The sequence below is a fragment of the Perna viridis genome, chromosome 1 (genome assembly GCF_037379345.1).
Source record: "Perna viridis isolate PV_CMFRI_1.1 ecotype Kerala chromosome 1, ASM3737934v1, whole genome shotgun sequence".
In the NCBI taxonomy this organism is placed as follows: Eukaryota; Metazoa; Mollusca; class Bivalvia; order Mytilida; family Mytilidae; genus Perna; species Perna viridis.
Window position 1 is genome coordinate 43,880,844 of NC_142445.1, and position 22,414 is coordinate 43,903,257.

At 32.1% G+C, this 22,414-nt stretch overlaps 2 protein-coding genes across 3 annotated transcripts in view; both read left to right on the plus strand.

Annotated features, from left to right (window-relative positions):
* The window catches only part of LOC148628905 (glutamate receptor ionotropic, NMDA 3A-like), a 52,633-nt gene extending 41,878 nt beyond the window's left edge, over nucleotides 1-10,755 (plus strand). The window contains exons 7-9 of the mRNA XM_088540497.1: nucleotides 2,740-2,859; nucleotides 3,654-3,730; nucleotides 8,791-10,755. Of these exons, the coding sequence (XP_088396623.1) occupies nucleotides 2,740-2,859; nucleotides 3,654-3,730; nucleotides 8,791-9,610 (1,017 nt within the window). The 3' untranslated portion in view covers nucleotides 9,611-10,755. The remainder of the gene's footprint in view (nucleotides 1-2,739; nucleotides 2,860-3,653; nucleotides 3,731-8,790) is intronic.
* Nucleotides 10,756-12,991: 2,236 nt separating this feature from the next.
* Nucleotides 12,992-14,774, plus strand: LOC148628906 (uncharacterized). 2 transcript variants are annotated; one of them, XM_088540517.1, is made up of 2 exons: nucleotides 12,992-13,412; nucleotides 14,157-14,774. In XM_088540517.1, the coding sequence occupies exons 1-2, from the start codon at nucleotides 13,389-13,391 to the stop codon at nucleotides 14,544-14,546; spliced, it is 414 nt and encodes a 137-aa protein (XP_088396643.1). In that variant the 5' UTR covers nucleotides 12,992-13,388; the 3' UTR covers nucleotides 14,547-14,774. The 2 variants fall into 2 exon arrangements, with proteins under 2 accessions (XP_088396643.1, XP_088396635.1); XM_088540509.1 differs by lacking the exon at nucleotides 12,992-13,412 and adding an exon at nucleotides 13,715-13,744.
* Nucleotides 14,775-22,414: the final 7,640 nt, after the last annotated feature.

Genomic DNA, 22,414 nt, shown 5'->3' on the forward strand with positions numbered 1-22,414 from the left:
CTCCAGGAAATAGTCAAAAGGAATATTAAAAAAAAAATAACTACTCCCCATTTTAACCGTCAATATCAAGGTGAAAGGGAAAAGCTGGAAAATTGGAAACCATCGCAATAGTCCTGACTTAGTACAAGAATTTCCGATGGAAATGGTTGCTGAAACTTGGTTTGTGCTAAACCCCCGCTCAATTATGGTTTATTATTTCCGGTATATTACAACACAATTGGGTAACATAAAATTTCCTGGGGATATTACTGGTATAAAGGAAACAAGGTAATTTAAGTTTAATAACACATATATTCCTTTAAGATAGAAATGTCCGCGATTCATGCCTTAAATTTCATTAACAAAAAAAATCATTATGAAGTGTGTCTCGAAAATTTATATTCGATGAAAGTGGGTAAAACAATTTTCAATTTCAATAATAATAATTATAATGTTGAAAATCCGTTACATTGTTATATAATAGTATTGATCACGAAACCTAATTTCAAAAGAAAGATGTAAGAGGGCAAAAATAAATTTGAGATAATCAGGAAAAAAAACTTCTCTTAATGGTTTAACGCGGGAATATTTCCAATAATCAACCAAAATTAGTAAAGTAGGATCTTAAAACAGAAATAAAAGGACATCAACGGCCGATAAAATAAGACAAGTCATCGATAAAAAGTATATCAACCACCAATCGGTATGACAAGAAACCGACTATGTTTCTGGTACTATGTCACTCAACAAAGACAGTGGCCAATATTTGTATCAGGCATTTCATTGGCAATGACAGCTAACTATCGATAATTCACCATTGGTTTCCTTACTAATAATTGGTTCTGTTAACCTTTATCAAAAAGATACACAAACGTTTCCTTGTCAGATTACTAAATTTGTACATTATCTCTCTAACGATGCTATAGACGCGATATTCCTGATAGTAACATCTGTTGACATTTTTTACTGTAACAGTAAATATCCGGCCTCATGTCTTGGTTGAGAAATATTATTGTTTTTATCAAATGCATTGAAGGCAATGTTTGAAAATAAAAATGGAATCATGATAACATGTAATTTTACGCTTTGTTACATGTATATTTGAAGAAAAAAAAACAATATAATTTCCATCCTTCCGATTCTCTTCGATGACAAAAATAAAACAGTAACAAAAACAAAAACAAATAATACGGGGTGAAGTATATTTGTTGTATTCAAAGATATATTTAATTATTTGACTATTCAACCCATGTCGACACTCATGGTCAGAAATAGATGTCGATATTGATGCAACTATTACTGGGTTTTTATGCACTTATTAATTAGAACCTACTCTTTTCACCTAGAGTTTTCCATTTTGATATTAAAATATTTCTCCATGATGAGGTCATTGAAATGAAGATCTAAAACTCGGCTTGTTAAACCTGCGAGAGGGAATTATTTCATAGACGTGAATGTCGATCATTCTATTATATTTATGTGATAGCAAGGCTCCTAAGTATCTTTGTCTGTAAATTGCTTTCCCTTCAGAGAATATGTAATTTTGATCTATTGTTTATGCAATTCGTAAATAATGGACAATTATAGCAAAATCATCGGCATTTCGTGTTAGTTTATGGCTTCTTCCAGCTGCTGAAGACACCAATTTACATTAGGTTAGAATTACATGATCGATATCCGCATCCCACGATTTGTGATACATGAATCGATTATATCATTCGAAGAAATAAAATCTTCAGAGCAAACGAATATAATAATGATCTTCAAACAAAATCTGCACACATTTTAGCATAATTCAAATTAAATTGTCCGGCAGCAGTATTAATAACTTGGTTGTTTTCATGTTGAAGGGAAGTTTTCCAGAAAATTTAGTGTTTCAAGATATTGAATCAGCCGAGTCAAATAGTTCTATACTCGAATTCACCTCAGTCTGTTTGCAGTTTTTAGATTATTTTTTTTATTACTCAAAAGTTCCTATAAAAAACTTGCCATTTTATTTATGTCGTTCTGTACTACAATTCTCATACACTTATTTCTCGTTCTTACCTCCGAGATTGAAAAAATTCAAAATTTATTTTTCCTACGAGAATTTTGCACTGAACGTATTGTTTATCCGCAATCTTGTTTCTATGGATATTTTGAAATGTTCCCTATTATCTCACAATTGAAGAGCTGAAATACCATGATTTCCCGCCATATTTCTAGTTCCCTGCTAATTCAATACTTTATGTGGTAAGTCTCATATTAAGTGCCAGTTGTAGCATTTTCATTCGGAACTTTTGTTTTTTTTTCTTTTACTGAAGGTAAAGAGCAGAAATATTTCGATCTAAGTAAATAATCTTACATGTAACAAAAATTTGCGGATTTGAAATCTATATATATGGACTTTGTGCAGGCGGTGTTGCCATAGATATCAGAGCGGTACGAGGTCGAGTCCCGCGGAGGGAACGACCAAAAATTTGCATCGCAAATTAGACAGTTCTAACATCGTTGGGAATTTTCAGACCTTTCTATACGTTTTTATAACTTCCCTGTATCACGTTGATCCGATGGAGCAGCGTAGCGAATAGAGTCGTCACATTATATATACATTGCGAACATTAAGTAACTGGAATACAGACGTATTTTACTTGTGCACAACGGGCATTCGGGTTACAAATTTTGCGTGTTTGACGTTACTGTCATATGTTGAAATAATTTCCGTTAGATGATGTACGAAATATATTCCATTTATTTTAATTACTCAATTTCTAATTGCAGAGGCTCCATAGAATCATTACAAGTGCAGAGTTAGTGTCTGCCCATGAGTCTGCCAAGGAAATGTTGGGAATTGTAAAGAATAGAGATTTTAGTAAACTCTTCATGAAAAGTACTATTAGGGTATGAACTTCCTTATGATCTGCCTTCCGCTAAATTCAGTAAATAATCCTGACATTCTTAAATCAAGCTAAACTTTTCTTTAATCGCTTAATATTACCTTAACACAATTCATACCAGTAAAACGAATTACTTTTTTCACTTATTCATTATCCATCTGTGGTACAAAGATGAAGAGCATATTGGTTGTTGATATGTATGCGTTTGGTTATTAAATATTATTAGAGACTTTTAGCAAGTTTTAGCAAGACTATTAAGCATAATAAAATGTATATTGGAAACACGCGTGTAGTAGGTAATGAAATCAGAGCCTGTTATCTAGAATTACAACTATTTACCATGAAGGCTAATCCCCAAATAACACAAGAGCGACTTTACTTTGACTAGAGGGACCAATAAGATGATTACATTTACAACTTTTTCAGCTGGGTGAGTTTTCTCCCATGACTTTACTTTGACGCCTTAGTGACTAGTAGAGTCAATAAGATGATTATCTGGACACTCGCCCTTTGCTAAGTACTTTTCCTCCTATGAACTTTCTTTGACTTCTTCAAAGCTTTACTTCACAGCTATTACATAAGTATCTCAAAAGTCGAAGTCTATTCGTTGGTTTAAAATATTCCACACTTGATGTTGCTAGTCAAGCTTCAGGTCAATGACCGATGATTTTAATAGCATTTCGCATATACATAAAATAAAAACAGTTGAGATCCTATCAAATTATGCATAGACATTTATTTTTTTTTCTAAATTGAATATTTTAATGTAGATTAAATCGTTTGATCCTTTTTTTCCAGAAAAACAGACTCGCAGAACTTGCGAAAGCGAAGCGTTTAAATCGTCACTTCTTGGATATAGTGGAAAAAGCAAAATGGTAATTTAGAATTCATATTATTCTCACCTATTTGAAACACTATATCGAAACTGTAAAAACCATTTAATTTTTAATTAAACAGTGGCACCCCAGAATGCTTTATTAATTCCAGTTTTACGTTTTTGATAATTATTTATTTACCATAACGACAGAGACTCCTGTTTTAGAGAAATATTCTAGTTTTGACATTTCTGCTTCTATTTCTTTAGAACGTGCTTAATAACTTACCACTATTTTCTCCAGCATGGTTGGTTATGTAGACACATAATATAAGTATTATTCAGGGGCTTTAAGTTTTGTTTAGGGCATTGTGATATTCAATACTATAAATGAACTTCAAGGCTAAACCATCTGACTGTTCTTGCAAAAATTCTCCATTCAAATATAGTCCTTCCGGTCACGTCATTACGGGAGATTTAAGCATTATTGTAAACGAATCTCTACGTAAGATCATTTCAAAAGGTCCGAAGTACAGTGAACCAAGCTCCATAAATTGGAATAATAACTTTAAAGTTCTTATGGAAGCCATGGAAAATGGATAAAACGAGAACAAGAAGACATTGATTCTCTGTCAGAATGGGTGAAGGCCGTGAGGTCTTTAATTTTGAAACGAATGAATGTTTTTAGTAGATCAATGTGAATCAATGCTACATCAATTTTCAAAGACCCCGCTGTAGTAAAAACATTGTCTACTATACATGACAAATATGTTGTCGTACCAGCAGAAAAAGCCTTAAACAACATTGTTTATATCCGCAAAACGTATTCCATCCAATGTTTATTATCAGAGGTAGACGTAGAAAATGATAGCAGTGATAAAATATACTGCCACTATACTTTCCAAAGAAGAGATAGTGCAAAACCATAAATCTGTGCTATTCTCTTTTGGTCTCTCTTTCAAAGACGATGATTGTGATTTACCGTCTATGTACTGGATTCCTAAACTCAACAAGAATCCGAACAAACAACGTAACATAGCTGGATCTGCAAAATGTACCACAAACCTCTTTCAAAACTTACAACTTCTATACTCACAGCTGTCAAAGAGTGTCTCCAGACTTACCACAACACTTGTTACTCCCGTAGTGGTATTAATTCAATGTGGATCCTGAAAAAATCGAAAGATTTTTTGGAGACACTCCATTCAAGATTATTATCAGAATATAATAGCATTACAACCTATGATTTTTCAACACTGTATACTTCTATTCCCAATACTCAATTAAAATCCCAACTCAAAAACATTGAACGCCGTTCTTTCTCCAAAAAAAGATGGTACACCGAGATACAAATAAATAGTTCTTGCTAGAGATTCCTCATACTTTGTAAAAAATAATTCCAAATCATCTTCCAAATATACAGAAGAAGACGTTTTCAAAATGCTGGATTTTTTTATCGACAACAAATGTGTCTAGTGTGGTGGATGCGTTTTTCAACAAACGGTCGGCATTCCAATAGGAACAAATTGTGCTCCTCTACTTGCTGCCCTATTCTTTGACTCTTATGAGGCTGACTTTATAGCTGATCTGATCAGAATGAAAGAACATCGTTAATGTAGATCATTTAACCTCAGTATCCGCTATATAGATGACGTATCCTAGTTTTGGGGATTTGATACATTGCATCTTCTCCGAAGAACTTGAGATCAAGGATACTACAGACACTGAGAAGTCATACTCATATCTTGATCAACATTTAGAGACCGATGGTAAGGGAACACTATTGACCAAACTTACGACAAACGTGATGACTTTTCATTCAGAATTGTCAACTTTCCTGTCATCTGTTGCAACATCCCTTCAGCACCTGCGTATGGAGTTTTCATATCACAACTCATACGTTATACCAGAGATTGCCGTACCTACGCAGACTTTTTGTATCGCGCTAGACTTCTTACAATTAGCATTTGGAACAGGGTTATGTTGCTACAAGATTGAGGTCATCACTATAGAAGTTTTATGGTCGTCATCATGAACTCGTGGATTGTTAGGGTGTATCAATCTGCACCATGAACACTCATTTGTTCAACGAGTCATAGTTTACCTTTCCTCTTTCGACTACCCTGGACTTTTTATGAGCAACTCGGCGGATGTTTCTAGAAAAGCAGAGGACGCTTACCCTACCGGTGCACCTGGTCCATGCTCCCAGTTTTTAGTGGAGTCCGAGTTGCTCATTTACTTTTGTTACTTTGTATGTATTATTTTAGTTACATTATGTTCTTTGTTGTGTTTGTCTGTTTTCCATGTCAATTTACATATGATGCTGATAAGAAGACAACAGGAATGAAAACCCGGGTACAGGTGATATTCAAAGCTCGAATTTAAATATATTAAAAGCAATAAAAAAATGCAGAAATCACAATCTGAAGGAAATACACTTGAACAAACTTGCATCCCATACATCTGTAGTGTAAATGTCCATTTTTGGAAACAACCATCGATTTGCTGATTTCATGTCTCTTAGAAGACTTTAACGAGGGGAAGTAATTATATTTTAAATGAGTATTTGATTTTATTTGATATTTATCCTAGTTATTACACGAGTCAATCTACAAATGGTGTTACGACGTGTGTTTCAAGGTATTGAAGAAACTTATAAAATACACTGCATGACTTACGATTAAAATATTGTTACATTAGTTCCGTTTTGAAACATATATATGTGTGCAAATGATACATTTTATTCCTGAAAAGCTGTCTTTAATTTGTTTCAGTTGCGAAACTAATAAAAATACAGCATGCATGATCATTGAAGCGTAAACGCACAAGGGCTTTGTTGGTTCTCTATTTTTATATTTAAATGTGTGAATGTACATTGTTTTGTTTTCAATCATATGGTATCAGGGTTTTCTTTTTAGTGTAACGCTAATTATTTATTAACCTTTGTAAAGTAACATTTGCTAAAGTTACTAATGATACAAGACGTGTGTGTCATTTTGTTCGTTTCCTTTTTGATCAGATATGTCACATAATTGACGCCAAGTTCTAGCCATTTGATCATGAATTATGAAGAACACTAAAATTCATATTAAAACCACCATGACCGAAACCACATGAAAACGTATGCAGTTTGGATATTACTAACGATTAATTCGGTCATTTGCCCTCAATAAATATGAATTATTTCAAGATTTAATTCAGGTATAACATTCAAATTTAATTATAATAGTATGATACAATCTGTGTCCGTAAACAGTAAAAATACAAAACTCTCCATTAATTTTCTGGCTGTCTTTCTTGATTCATAGATCTTTGACGTCAACTCCGAATTTGTCCTATTTTTCATCTATTTTTTTTTATTATTGAAAAAGGCATACATAAGAAACTTTTCTATGAGGCATTTACGACTAAGATAATGCATATTTGTGTTTGCTCTCTTGTGTTTTATCAATACGTCAAAGATAATGTGTTTTATGTATTGCTCAAAACTAGATATATAAGATAAGTAGACCAGGTAAGATAGAAATGATATCTATATTACCTTTTTAAAGTATGCATTAGAGTGACAATGTTTTTTTTTATTTTATATTGCCGAAAATGCTTTTTAACACCGCTTGTCATTAAAGGCTTTGTAGCAACTTTTATATCCATAGAGCTTTGATAGGCGAATGTTTTTTTTTTTCTTTCTGAATGTTTCAATCAACTCTTTTTGTACAATTGGTAATTTATCGTGAAAACAAAGGTAATTCAAATACGTTAATTTATGGATTCAGGATTAAAGATTGAATATTCTGATTAGTTTTCTTGATTACTTGATTATTTAAAATAGGATTGGCCAAACACACTATACGTTTAACGTTACCTTTAAAACAGAGAAAGGAAAATGTTCCAGACAACATTATTTGATATAGATTGTAGCAACGCGGCTAAAATTAACTAAGTAAATTACTTGGTTTAAGGCTGCTTTAGCTGTCATTTTCGTAAATTTTTGTTTCTGTTAAAATATGCCTTAACTTTGAATCATTTCTACTAAATTGTACTTTTCCTGTATAATTTGATCTGATATCCCTAAATAAAATGCATTAAAAACATGAAATAGGAGTCGATACATATATTGTCTAGCAAGACAAATAGTCGACCTAGATAAAATTTGTATGCGTTAACTTCTGGTGGCCTTAATCCGTGCGTGTTCTGTAAGGGTTGATTCTTTATACAAAAATCTGATTGCGAAGCGAAAGTGATTAAACCTCGGCTAGGAAGACCCGTTTCTTTGACGGACTCAAGTCGTAAAAGAAAAAAAGTTCGAATATAACGCAAGGATCCTTCTGTAATTTACATATTAATGATATAATACGGTACAAATGTGGTCAGTAATTGTCATTATTTATTTGAAGACTAATCAAGAAATAGATGAAATGAAATGAAAACAACACTTGTGCTTACCTGTGTATCCGTTACTGCTATTTTTAACCAAGGTGAAAGTATTTTTAACCCAGGTGAATGTATTGTCGGCAATCTTCGGAAGTAATGGCGAAAAATAGTTTCCAATTTTCTTTGATTAAAAAAACGTTGTTTTCACAATTTTCTGTAGATATTATCGACATTTATTGCTTCAATCGAATCAGCAAAATTCAGTAGAATCAAATCTGAACAAATTTGGTAGCTAAAGCAGCTTTAAATAAAACACAGAAACAACAAAAACATATACATGTGTATTAGCATATGAAGTTAAATATAATACATATACGCTATATATCATTCAAAACTGATAAATTCGATCTTAAATTATTGTCAAGCTCCTTAAAGAGGAGGGTATCCCATTTTGTTTCCTTTTTGCTTTAATTTGTATGCACATCTTCATATTCGTTGCACTTAGAAACCAAGCAATTTAAATCAATATTTATACAATACTATACTGCTGGAAGTCAACAATACCAAAATAGGAATGTTTTGCAATTTGTGGCAACATACGACTCTGTGAAATAATACTCTCTATTGCAGATGGAAATACCTACGCGATAAAAGCAGTTTTCATCTATTCTCGATCAGTCATAAATCAAATACTGTTCAGACAAAGAGAGATAACCACGTGTGTTCTATTATTTAATATTTCTTTTGTAGGATGCAGGAAATGAAGGCTAACAATCTCTTTGGTGACGATTCACCAACACCTAATACACCTATTATTACAGAGATATCGCTTAAAGATTTATGCTCACAAATAGATTTCGATGCACTTAAAAGTCAGGCTATAGACGAATTGGAAATTCCAGAGGAAGCTGAGGAGGAAAACTCCAATGAAGATGATGACATGGCGTCAGTTGATGAGAATCATAGTTGTACTTTTTATTTATCCCGGCCACCATTGTCAAAGAGATCATCGTGTACTAGTAGTTATAGTAAAAGACCTAGTGTTGCATCTAGTGCGAAGAGAAATAGTATTGCTTCAAGTATAAGAAGCAAACGGACTAGTAGCATTTGTCAGGATATACCTGAAGTACAAGTTGATAGTGACAATTTAAAAAATGAAAATAGTGAGATGTTTCCAAAACACAGAAAGGATCCAGTGGTTCCGAATGGCAACTTGCACTTTTCTAATAGTTACACAATAACAGAGTGTAGACCAATTTATGATGATACTAACGAAGAAGAGGTGTCCTTGTTACGACACAACCTTAACAAATCACCGTCAATGCCTTCCAAAACACGCTACAAATATAATGGCTCAAAACACCGGAAATCATGGCAGGAAAGTAGTGTGGACGATGTAGATATTACTGAACTCCAGTACGATGACATTACAAAAGATGACTTGTTACTGATGTGGAAAGCTTCGGAAATGGAATTAAATGCAAAGCTACAAAAGGCGCTCAGGGAAAAATCTCGATTACAAAGACTTCTTGTTGATCTAGACACATCTCAAGAACCCACGCCAGTTTAGCAATAAGTACAGTAGAGGTCTTCGGAAAGTACCTTGTTTTTATCTTTGGCGCATGTTTGAGAATAGTTAATGTTGTAGACTATTCAGGTTGGAACATAAAGTAATTGAATCGATATCTACTGATAAGAAAATTTTCTGAATATTAAATGCTCACTGAAAATGGTATTTAATCATTTTCTAATTATAACACATATGAAATTAGAAATAATACATGAAAAAAGGAATTAATCATCATTGTAAACAGAATAATCCATTTAGCTTAACTATTATAATCACATTAACGTTTCTTTTTGAGGAATAGACCGTGGGATAGTCGATGAGAATGTTCAATATACAATTTCGCGTAGAAAATTCTTTTGTTCTGCCATAAACCTACTTTGCGAATATATATATATATATATATATATATGTGTCACATATACTCATCGACTTAGGACAAACAGGACTATCAATTTCGTTGTAGACTGATTTTCACCTACAGTTTAAGTGTCTATTTTGTATTCGATTTTTATGAACATACACATGTGCAAACCATTAAACTATGGGTCTGTCTTAAAATCAGGTAGGAGGTAATTCATCATATCTAAAGATAATCAATGAAATTGTTCAAATACATTTGTTAAGACCTAAAAACATCGCTTCCTGTATTCATTTCTTCGGATCTGCTATGTGTCGTAAAAAAAATACTGGTAATAGTGTAAAACCTCTGGCGGGAAATTTTCCCGTACTTTTCTATGAAAAAGCATAACTAAACTTTGAGAGTTAATATTTCCATCTATCAAGTTTCTATAAGGCAAATTAAAGGATTAAAATTTTTCAATCAAAATATTTTTGGGATTAAGATATGCATGAATCACTAATTGTAAGCTTCTGCCTGGTTTCAAGGCAGAGCTATCATTACGTTTGATTTCGTGTGTAAATGGTACTGATGGCGTTGAGAAAATGGGTAACTGTATTTACTATTGTTTAAAATGTATTGGGATATGAAAGTGGGTACATTCCATTTCTACCATGTTAAATGATTGTGTCCTTCACAGTCGATAGATATTGTATATTTGTAAGTAAATTGTTTGTAAATATGGTTATAATATGTATGCAATATTTCATTATTTGTTGACAGTAAAATTAATTAAACATTAAGGTGATGTATGTTCTTCTTGTAAATTATCCTTTAGTTACCTTTATGAATCGAGGATGACAACTCAAGATCTCATAAATGCATCTAATACATTGTATGTTTTACTGGTGATTGAAGAATGGCGGACGTTTGTCAGGGACGTAGCCGGACCCAATTTCGGCAAAGGGTCTTTAGGACCGCTGAAGGCCCCCAGTGTTAGAGCATTTTATACCCATAGAAATTAGGCAAACATTAAGCAGAAAGGGGCTTTACTGTTAAATAATTTTGTTGTTTTTTTTTTATTTTATAATACTGGCAGTGACTGTGACCAGGGTAAAACTCAAATAAAGATATTGTCCTCCCTGATTTGATATTTTGTATTGTTTTGAATTGCCGATCCCCTCAGCGCGCGTACGGAATTTCATAACACAACTCATACGTTATGTCAGAGCTTGCTGTAACTATGCAGACTTTTTGTACCGCGCTAGACTTCTCACAATTAGGCTTCTGCAGCAGGGTTTTGTTGCTACAAGATAGAAGTCATCACTACAGAAGTTTTATTTAATGGTCGTTTTCATTATCTAGTGAATAGTTATGGCGTATCCATCTGCACCATAATCCCCGATTTATTCAGCATGTCATGTTTTCCTTTCTTCTTTCGCGTACCCTGGAGTTTTTATGAGCATCTCAAGCCACAGTTCGTGTAGATACTTATGGACTTAAGGCGTGACTTAAGGTGTCCGGAGTGTACATGTACGGACAGAAGAACACTATCTTGGTCATTTGTAGAGAACGTATGGTGACCAAATCTATGGTTGCTTTTTTTATGTACATTCTACTTTTGATTAAAAAAAACAACTGCAGATATAGGCAATGTCATTTTGAAGTTCGTCTACAGGAAAGACCAAATAACAACTGTTTATCAATTCAACTATTCATGAATTGAACTGTTCATACTCTGTTTGATATTGATAAAAGAACGGGATAATGTAAATGAGTAGAAGTAACAGACAAAAATTAATCAAAACTTTTACATAAACTTCTATAACGGTATCTTTTTGATTTCTTTTGACAGAAAATACTTAAGTAGCAGTCTTTCTAAAAATCAGACAGGGCATGTCAAAAACCCACTGAATTCAGATTTATTTTTTGTTCATTAACAGTTACTGGTCACATAACCAGTCTTAGTTTTTCATTTGGTTGTTACACTTTTGAGACAAAAATTATATAAATTGTGCATGAAATTGGCACATTGCAAGAGTTATCATTCTAGATTTGGTTTCATTTCGTTGATTTTAGTGGGAGATGAATGTATGATTGTCTTAAAAGTGCAGATCTGAATGCATAAATGGTTATCGTTAAGTGAAAGTATAGCATATGTAGACTAAACAAATCATCATCGTTTGTTGGGTGTGTTTTTCTTCACTGTGAATCACTTTACCATTGGCAGTGCCTGGATTTTATGTGGACTGGTACCTAAATTATAAGAAAGCTTATACTTGTGCCCTTATACGCCAATGCAAGTTCATGGATGCATATTTGCTCTATTTACGTTTTTATTATATTCATTTTATGGGTGTTCTATTTGGCGATAATACTAATATGTTATCACCAGTTTTCACTTCCTATTAATTTTCTATCAAATGTTAAGCAAACTTAATAGACGATAGACGGCATATCTTGAACATTTATAATAGACATGGTAGGAAAATAATATTAACAATCAAACCATGATATACGAGGTCATAAAATCGTGTGTATGCATGAAAGCAATGGGGATTCAAGTAACAGGTTCTTCATCTGAATGTAAATTTTCCGTCATACTAATAAACATTTTATGTTCGATTTACTTGTAGGAATAAATATAGATTACTGAAGGTCGAAAGGGATTTCCTTTGAAGTTCACAATTCCTATTCAGGTGATTAAACAATTTGGGTCACTGACCTATTTTAAAACAAGATCTGGTATTGTAGTGTCATTAATATATATAGTAGTAATACAAACTAATATATCATAGTGTCTTGCATAAATGCCAAATTAAAACCTAAAAAGTTATAAACAAATGAAGTGTTCATGCATGCAATCCAATATTTACTTCGTTTATCAAAATCAAAAGTTACGCACATGTCGTGTTAAAAGTTTAAGTATATAGGTCATTTTTTTTTAGACAAGTCCATGTGGTTTAGATGTAAATAAAACATTTCATATGTTAAGGATCGTCCTGTTGGTATTTCATTGGCGTTCCTTTACTTCCTGGTCAACTAACTTCATCATGTTTCCTCTAATGAAGCAACATCATTTCTGTTAGTGGAAGTAGGGATTATATCATAGCATGTACGGAGAAACTGATCAAGGCACGTACGAATGTACTTTATCATAAACTGATAACTAATTCAATTTCATACCGGTCGGAGTTACATTGAGTAGATTTTTTCAAGTGATAATAGTTTATCAATAAATTTATTATTATTAAACCTCCGCAATTCTACTTTTTATATGGTAACATGTTGTCCACAAAATTAGTAGGATTCTTGGAACCCATACAAAACAGAAAAAGAAACATGAAATAATTTCTGGAAAACCGAAAATTTCCTGTAATTAGGAACAGGTATATATATATATCATACGCGTACGTTAAACCGGCTAACTTTAACAGATTGATGTATGGAGTTGTGGAGAAAATGGTGAGACTTTTCTAAATGTTGAAATGAGTATTTATCTCCGTATCTATATAAAAATGATAGTTGCATGAATAGTTTATTTTATAATGTTTTTTTTTATTTATTTAAGATGATTCTTGTGTCTTTGCGTATTTTCGCTACATTGATTATTTGTGATTTAAATACAAATCAAAGAGTGGAACGTGCATCTGTGAATAAATTTCGTTTAATGAACTGAGTCCGAAAACAGATTTAACTTAACTAATGAAAAAACTATCTTCAAAATTTCGACAGTGTGGATTTGTATGAATTTAATTGGGAAATGGAAAATAGGATTCAAGATGTCTCAATTTCTTGTTAGTATGTGTATCAACAAACTTAAAAGGGAAAAGAGATACAGCACCGGAATAATTAATTCAAATTTATTTCTGTTTTTATTTAACAATCAAATATAATACTCTTTTCTTTTCCTTTTTTCTGTAAATCTGCAATTGCTATAATTGTTTAAACTACAAATACTGCACAAATCATTTAAAAAAAGATTTCCCGGAGCGCTTGTATGTTTTATTTATTTGAAATATTCATCTTATTTTTGAGTTGCTCATTTGGTTGATATTTCTGTTTTAGCTTTAAATATATCATTTGAAGTTTTTAATCGGACTTTCCCTAATGCGAATTTAAAGATTATGACCTTAGCTCCTCCTGTTAAAAACGCATTTTTTCTCCTCTGAAGATGATTGGTATTGATTTCTACCATGTTTGTTACAGGAGATAAGTGGTTGTGAGAAGTACCAATGTAACTCACTTATGGTTCAAAGTCGACAATTGTCAGATTTACCGGAACCCGAAACTTGTGGAATTTTTGTCATCAAAGAAGCAGGATCCATCATATATGTAGGACAATCAGGAGACTGTATTAGAGAAAGGATACTGAGTCATTTATCAGGTTATGACGCTCAAACAGTTGGAACCTACCTAAAAAAACTTTCCAAGGAATACAAACAAGAACATATAAGTATCGGTTGGGTGCCGATGAAAGGAGCCAAGTTTAAGGAACACCATTACTTATCATGTATAGCACAGAGACAACACGAATGGCCAAAGTGTAACCTAAAACGAGGGAGACCAACTAAAAATATACAAAGATCGAGTTCTTGACTGAAGTCGCCTTTCCTAGGATAGTGGCGATATTTTTGACGTTTGTGTGTACATGTAAGTGCCAGTTCTACCCAGGGATTAAATTTAACGTCAACGGAATGTTACCTCATTTTTTCAATTGTTTGTTGTTGCTTTTATTCATTTTTTGTAGTTAATTATTTTATTTGGTATATGTCGATAAAATATCGGCTTCATCATTAGTTTTTATTAAATGACTACTAAAAATTATTATGCCTTATATATAAAATTCCGTGAAAATGTTAATCATAATAATTCTTAGAATATGGAAATGTGGCATGCTGTCATCATACAATACACCGGGTGCGCGACCCGTGTACCAAAATCAGAACTTAGCATGTCGTTAAAGGCGAAGGCGATACAGAGTATTTAGAAGTCTGGCCAGTGGTCGGATACACAGCCCATAGAGCACACTTTAGAATCCATTGAGGTCATTCATGCTATAGGAGGATAACATTGTATACCAATGACTATAGTGTGTAAGCATCACGCTTCGTGAGCATTAAATACCCGTCTGTATAGTTAAGTCAGAGAACGTCACTATAGATGGGGAAATATCTCTCCCATTTTGTAATGACAGTTGACATTTTCCTTTTTTTCCCGTCCCATCAATTATTTTTTCTGTTATAACTTATTTTTAGAACTGTTCTCATTAGTTAGAATATACCAACAAAAAGATGTAAGTGGAAAAAAAACATTGTGAAAAGGCATTAGGTTGTACTAAAGAGTCTTATCCCTGGTTTAACTAACACCATTGTGTACACAATTGCATTCATTGATAAGTATGTACGTTGTGAGGTTACACAAATGGAGGAAATTCAAGATATTCAATACAGACAAAATCATTTTCCATTTGAATTTTTTTAAATATGAAACATCGTCAGGTATTTATTTTAATGAATAATAATGAATAAAAGAAAACCCATCATGAATTATCATTTCAATATAAATGGGAGCCAAGTGATGAAAGAGGGAAAAACGAGCAATTGTAGATTTTTTCTTTTAATTTTTTAAAAGTAAAGTTCTTTTCCTATCTCTTACAGTTTTTAGATATGCCTTCTACAGACGTGGGGGAAGTGGTTTCTCATGGATAAAAAAATTGAACACAATTTTGTGAAGGATACCCTTTAGAACATTATCGTTACATTTCATTAAAACATTTCCCGTAGTTTAAGAAGAAATGTAAACAGACGAGGATTTATACATGTACGCAAAGTAATGACAATAGCTTTTCGGACCTTTGGAACAGGTGAGCTAAAATGTTGAAATTAAACAAAGCTTCATTTTGGACCAGTTTGAAATCTAGCTTTTTTATGTTCTTTTAATTTTTTACAGTAATTTTTTAACCTACTTACTTAAAATGATTAAGAATCTTCAGGAAATGACCCGTTGAAAAACACTAAATATTGCCGTTTTCTAGATAATTACCATGGTCACCATTTTTAAGGTCTTTGTAGAAGTTATCTCCCTTTTATTTGCGTTTTTTTTTCAACATGGTCCCCCGAACTCATTTTTCAGGACATGACCATATTTGATGAACATGTAGATGCCATCATGTTCAATTAGGAAATGACCCTGCTAAGTATTTTATTATCATCTTTAAGAGTTATGTCCCTTTAAAACAATTTCTTTCAATCCCTCATATCTTGAAAACCACAATAGATAGAATCAATCTGGAAATGGTTTTGTGTACATAAGCACACGACCTAATTAATAAACATGAATTTGTATTTTGTTATCAAACTATACGGGAGTTAAATCCCTTGAAATAACATACTAAACAATTTCAAAAATTATATTTCGAGACTGCAAGTTGTAGAGATATGGGACCTTCATCAATGATCTTTGGTCCAAGTGACCTTTCATTTGCACCCAAGGTCAAAGATCAGAGTGCATGTTTTCTTTCCTCCAACATTTACTTTGACACGACCCTGTTTCGTCATCTTTCGAGATATCATTACAAAATTTGGACCATCGATAGACCTTATTTATGACTTTAACAGGATAACCCCATGATGAATTTTATTGTAGAAGTTATCTCCCGTTTATTAGCGTCCTATCAATATGGTCAGCACGGTCCCCCGAACTCATTTTTCAATATATCATTATCATACTTGGTGAACATGTAGATGTCATCATGTTCTATTAGAAAATGACCCTACTAAGGATTTGATTATAATCTTCTAGAGTTATGTCCCCCATTTCTTTTAATCCCTCAAATCTTTAAAACATAATAGATAGAATCAATCTAAAAACCGTTTCATGTAAATAAGCGGAAGACCTAATGAATAAACATATAAAACATGTATTTTGTAATCAAACCATACATGAGTTATATCCCTTGAAATATCATACTAACGTTTTTCAAATTTATATTTCGAGAACCGGAAGTTGTAGAGAATTGGAACCTTCATCAATGATCTTTGGTCCATGTGACCTTTCATTTGCATCCAAGGTCAAAGGTCATAGAGTGCTAGAAAGCTTTCTCGCTGCAAACTACAGGCCTTGATATTAAGAAAAAGATAAGCGATAAGTGCATACATACAGCGTATGAAGAAATTACCTTCTTGATAAGCCCTACATTTTGAGACCAAGTTAGACCGTCTCTTCGGTTATGACAATTTAAATGTTTTGCAGAATCCGGTTTGTGACTTTGACCTTGTTAGTTTTATTAAGGTCAAGTAATCTTAAGTTGTATGTTGGTAGTTTCATGTCTCTACGATTTCCGATTCTGGAGTTTGGTATTGCATCGCATTTAAATAATCAGTGTGCTCAAAATAAGCTCTGCAATTGCCCAATATTGTTTTATAATTTTGTTGCATATGTTCTGTAGATCATCTTACTTTTTTCAGATTTGAGATATCTTGTCTCGTTATGGATCTATTGAAATATTAGTTTTTCAGACCGAGATTTTAAAATCCACAATAGACACACAAATTATCAGTACACAGAATGAAAGGACCAATATAAAAAAAAATGTTACAACAAATTAAAATTTTCATATTTTCCAATGGTTTTATATATTTGATCAATATCTATTTATAGATTTGATGTTGCATCATTTTTAACTTCGTCGAAGAGGGTCATGTAATATATCATTTTGAAGGTCTAAATGAGCACATTTCAAAAATCAGAGTTTCAACCATGACAAGTCATACATGTTCGAAGAGTATGGTCATTAAGTGCAAAAAATTAAAGTTCTTGGACGGTAATCAAATGAGAGGTATTAAAGCGTACATCCGAAATATCAATGTTTTTGTTCCGAAAAAAAAGATAGTTGGGTGAGATCAGTGAGAGCAAAACTAATATCAATTATATAGTTAGGTTGTCGCATATCAAATTAAAGGTCATAACGTGTACATCGCAAATATCAATTTTGTTATAAAGAGAAATAAACCAGTTGGGGTTAATAAGTGCAAAATGCTAATTGTCACAGGAGGTAGGGTTGTTGTATGTCTACTGATAGATCGTCAAGTTTACATTACAAAAATAATGTTGGAAACATCGATAATTGCATTTGACTAGGTTACAAAGTGCACAAAAAAAAACAAACAAACAACTTTTGTAAAAGGCAGCATGTTATGTATCAAGCAAAATGTCTTTACGTGTATATTACAAAGAGGTAGTTTTCAAGGGAAAGACCTTTCAATTGTATAACAAACAATTGCCATACTAGTTTGTCGTTAAATTTCTCAAGATAAAAAAATATCACATCTCTAATTTTCTCAAAATTTCTTGTGCAAGGACAGTTCTTTCCACTTTTGAAAGTTCGAGGGTACATTTTGTTATTGTTAGGTATTAAAATTACATAAAACAGGATTTTGAAAATGAAAGTGACTATTTTTGAAAACCAGTGTAGACACTTATAATACCAAATATGGAAATACGGGTGTGACAACAGATAAAAACTGACTTTTTTATATCATGGATTTGTCAAACTATCAAAAGCATTAATTTATAATATCTGCACTTATGGTTTCAATGGTAACGAGTCCATTGAAAACAGAAAAAAATCCCTTTTGGTAGATAAGGTAGATAATAAATATTGGTTTCCATGACAGGGGGTTTGCAAAAATAAAAAAAATTTCGTTACTTTCGATGTAAATATGTCATATATTTAGTAATCATAAAGAAATTTGAAAGGTTTCCACATAATTTTGATTCATACAGAATCATAAAACATTCCAGATCAATTCATGAACATGGCAAAACTAAGTACACAGCTAGATTCCCCACAATAGCACATTTTTTGGAATTCAGCATATCAAAATATTTTTTAACTCAACAAATAAAAGATCCCTAATGGGAGACAAGCATTTGATTCTACAAATTTTGTAGGGTCAGAATAATTCATTATGAAATTTTGCTGGTCAGAAAATCTATTTTCAACCATATTGGGGCAAGATTATTAACTTCCATTTCACTGTATGGAGTATCTGGACTGAGGTCAGAAAATTTTATTTATTTTCCAGGAGGAATAGGCCAGAATATTTATTTTCAACTTCTCAGAACATGAATATTTATTTCCAAAAACCGACAACCCACAACATCAGAATCAAATAATCATCCCCAAATATTCAAAACCATACAAAGATTTATTTTGGGACTGCAATTTTGACTAATTAAAAAAAGAGTCTGAACAGACAAAATTAAAGAACAACAAGATTTAACATATCAAAGAATCCTTCACATTAAACATCTTGAAAATAGTCAAGAAATAAGCTATTCAAAAAAGCAGATGCTAATTTTTGGCTTTTTAGTGGCCTATTACTTTCAAATTATAAAGATCAAATAAAAACAAATTACAACCATTATTCAGTGGTATGTAACCCAGTGATTTCGTTGAGATTGTATTTTGACTGAAGTAATTTTCAGATAACAGAAATGTTAGGTTTTACCCCATTTTGACCCCTTAATTCAAGTTAGGAATATAACGGTAACCCTAGCCTAAAGCTCAGCCTGACTTTAGTCATATGGAATCTTGAATCCATAATCATAGAAATCATTACACTCTTACCCAAACAATTGTGCAGAAACCAAGAAAATATTTGTATTTACCCCTTTATTCCAAAAACAATCTAACACACAAACCTTAAATTCTATCACTACCTTTATTTAGTAATATGAATCATTGCAGTTCAGTTTCATAGAGGTCCGTATATTTATATTCAATTTATAACCCCAACACAAGGAAAACATTTGTTTTTGGTTCCTTTTAAGCACCTCATTCCTAAACGTTTAATGCCATAACCCACAAAATTGATTCATGTCGTAAAGATCATTGTGCCACAACTTCATACAGATGTATATACTTAAAATTAATCTACAGTCTTGACATTTAATTAACGTTTGCAGAGGGTGACAAAACACAAATGCAACATGAAATTATACAACTGCAGAGAAGTGAAAAACACAAATTGGCAAAAATCCTAAAATATTGTTATCAGCCAGTGATATAATATAATAACTATTGCTTATTGATGTTTAAATATGTTTTATTTACATATTTCTACAAAATCTAAAACTTGGAGATTGACTTACAATAAAATATATCTTTCAACAATCTAACAGATCTCTTACAATATTCATTAGTTCCAAAAAATAACAGTATCGTAAAGGTTCACAAGTTTCCCATATCAACATAATTCACAAATATGAATCATTTATTAGTACAGGTTTACAAGATTTAAGACAAATAGCACTACTTTTAACTTTTAATAAAGCAAAACAGCAATACTGGTATTAAATTTTGATAAAGATTTTTAAAGTAGAAGCAAATTCCTTAAACTTAAATTTAGAAAGCCGCGCAAATTAAACATACCATAGAGAGGATATGTTTTGCGGGGTGCTAATTTTGCAAAAATGAATTCCATAAATATTAACTCCGGGCTTAATTACACTCATCACCCGCCAAAATAAGAAACACCAAAATTGTTCTTATACCTTACAGTTAAAGATTTATTTACTTTGGAAATCTACAGTGGCTGATTTAAGATAAAGTATAAGCCATGTAGCTTCAGTGTGTTTCCATTATTTGTCAAGTTAACCATTGCTAGTGAATTATATATATAAATAATATCGACTTTATTCGCTACACTGCTCCATCGCGCCAAATTGACACAGGAAGATAATATAAGTACAGAAGGGTCTGAAAAATTCTCAACGATGTCAGAACTGTAAAATTTGCAAAGCTTGAACTCATAACACTATGACATCTGTGGCAACACTGCCTATACATCAACCTAAGTTTTCACTAAAACATACACATATAAATGTATCAAGTAATTATTAACCAAAGACAAAAAATGATGACCAATTTAAATAATATCTTTCCAACTACAACAGCCACCTTGAAAATGGTTTAAAACCAAAATGCAAAGAAAATACATGAAAAAGCTGTTGCCATGGTTACACATTAACCTTTAAGCTACCACATAATTATAGATACAAAATGTATACCAACCTAAGTTACAAAACTTTTTTTACACACAATGAAAATCTAACGTATAACGTCAACTGCTCTTTATAGACTAATCATTATGGCTTACATTTATATTGCATGATCCTTGACTCGCATTCATATCTAATGTGGCTTTCAACTAACTAGATTGAATAACAAATATATAATATATACTATTATGAGTGCAAGACAATTACCACTATATAACTTATGGTGGTTGATAACCACCCCTATATAACTTTCAATTACTATTGCGAAGTGCAAAAAAAAAGTCACCGCTATACAACTTTTGGTGGCTACTGCAAAATGGATGATTATTTTTGAACTTTTGATGGTCACTACTAAGTGAAAAATAACCACCACTATATAACTTTAGGTTACTACTGTTAAGGTTCTGCTAAAGTCAATATCTAGGACATTTCTCATTCATAGTATTAATAGTACATTAAAGCTGCATTAGCTGTCATTTTCGTAAATTTTTGTTTCTGTTGAAATATGCCTTAACTCTGAATAATTTTTACAAAATTGTATAATTTAATTTAATATCCACCAATAAAATGTGTCAAATACATGAAATAGGTGTCTATATATTTATTGTCTTGCAAGACAAAAAAATTGACCTAGATAAATTTGTATGCATATGACTTCTGGTGACCTTAATATACGCATGTGCTGTAAGGGTCGCTTTTTTAAAAACAAATCTGAAAGCAAAGCGAAAGTGTTTAATCAATGACAAGGAAGACCATAGGACTCAAGCCGTAAAAGAAAAAAGTTCAAATATAATGCAAGAATCCTTTTGAAATTTACATATTGTGATATAACGTGGCACAAATATGGTCAGTAACTGTCATTATTTATTTGAAAACTAATCAAGAAATAGATGAAATGAAATGTAAACAAGACACATGCTTACCTGTGTATCCGTTATTGTTATTTTTTTACCAAGGTTAAAGTATTTTTAACCCAGGTTAATGTCTTATCGGCAATCTTCGGAAGTAATGGCGAAAAATAATTAGATCTGAGCTATCAATCTTCTTGATTAAAAAAACGTTGTTTTCACAATATTCTGTAGGTATTATTGACAGTTATTGCTTCAATTGCATTACTACAAACTTATTTCATTTGATCAGCAAAATTCAGCAGTATCAAAACTGAACAAATTTGGCAGCTAATGCAGCTTTAAATTTTAGCACTGAAACATTGCTTAATGCATCTTTATATGAATATGACACACAGGCACAAGTCAAACTTAGCAACACATGTTTTCTAACTTCTATATAACATTAAAAACAATAATGTAAACAACATAGTTCTGTAAAGGAACACAACTATATGAATTTAAGACATCAAATCTTGTTTTTGACAGCTGTAGATTTATTCTAATGTATGT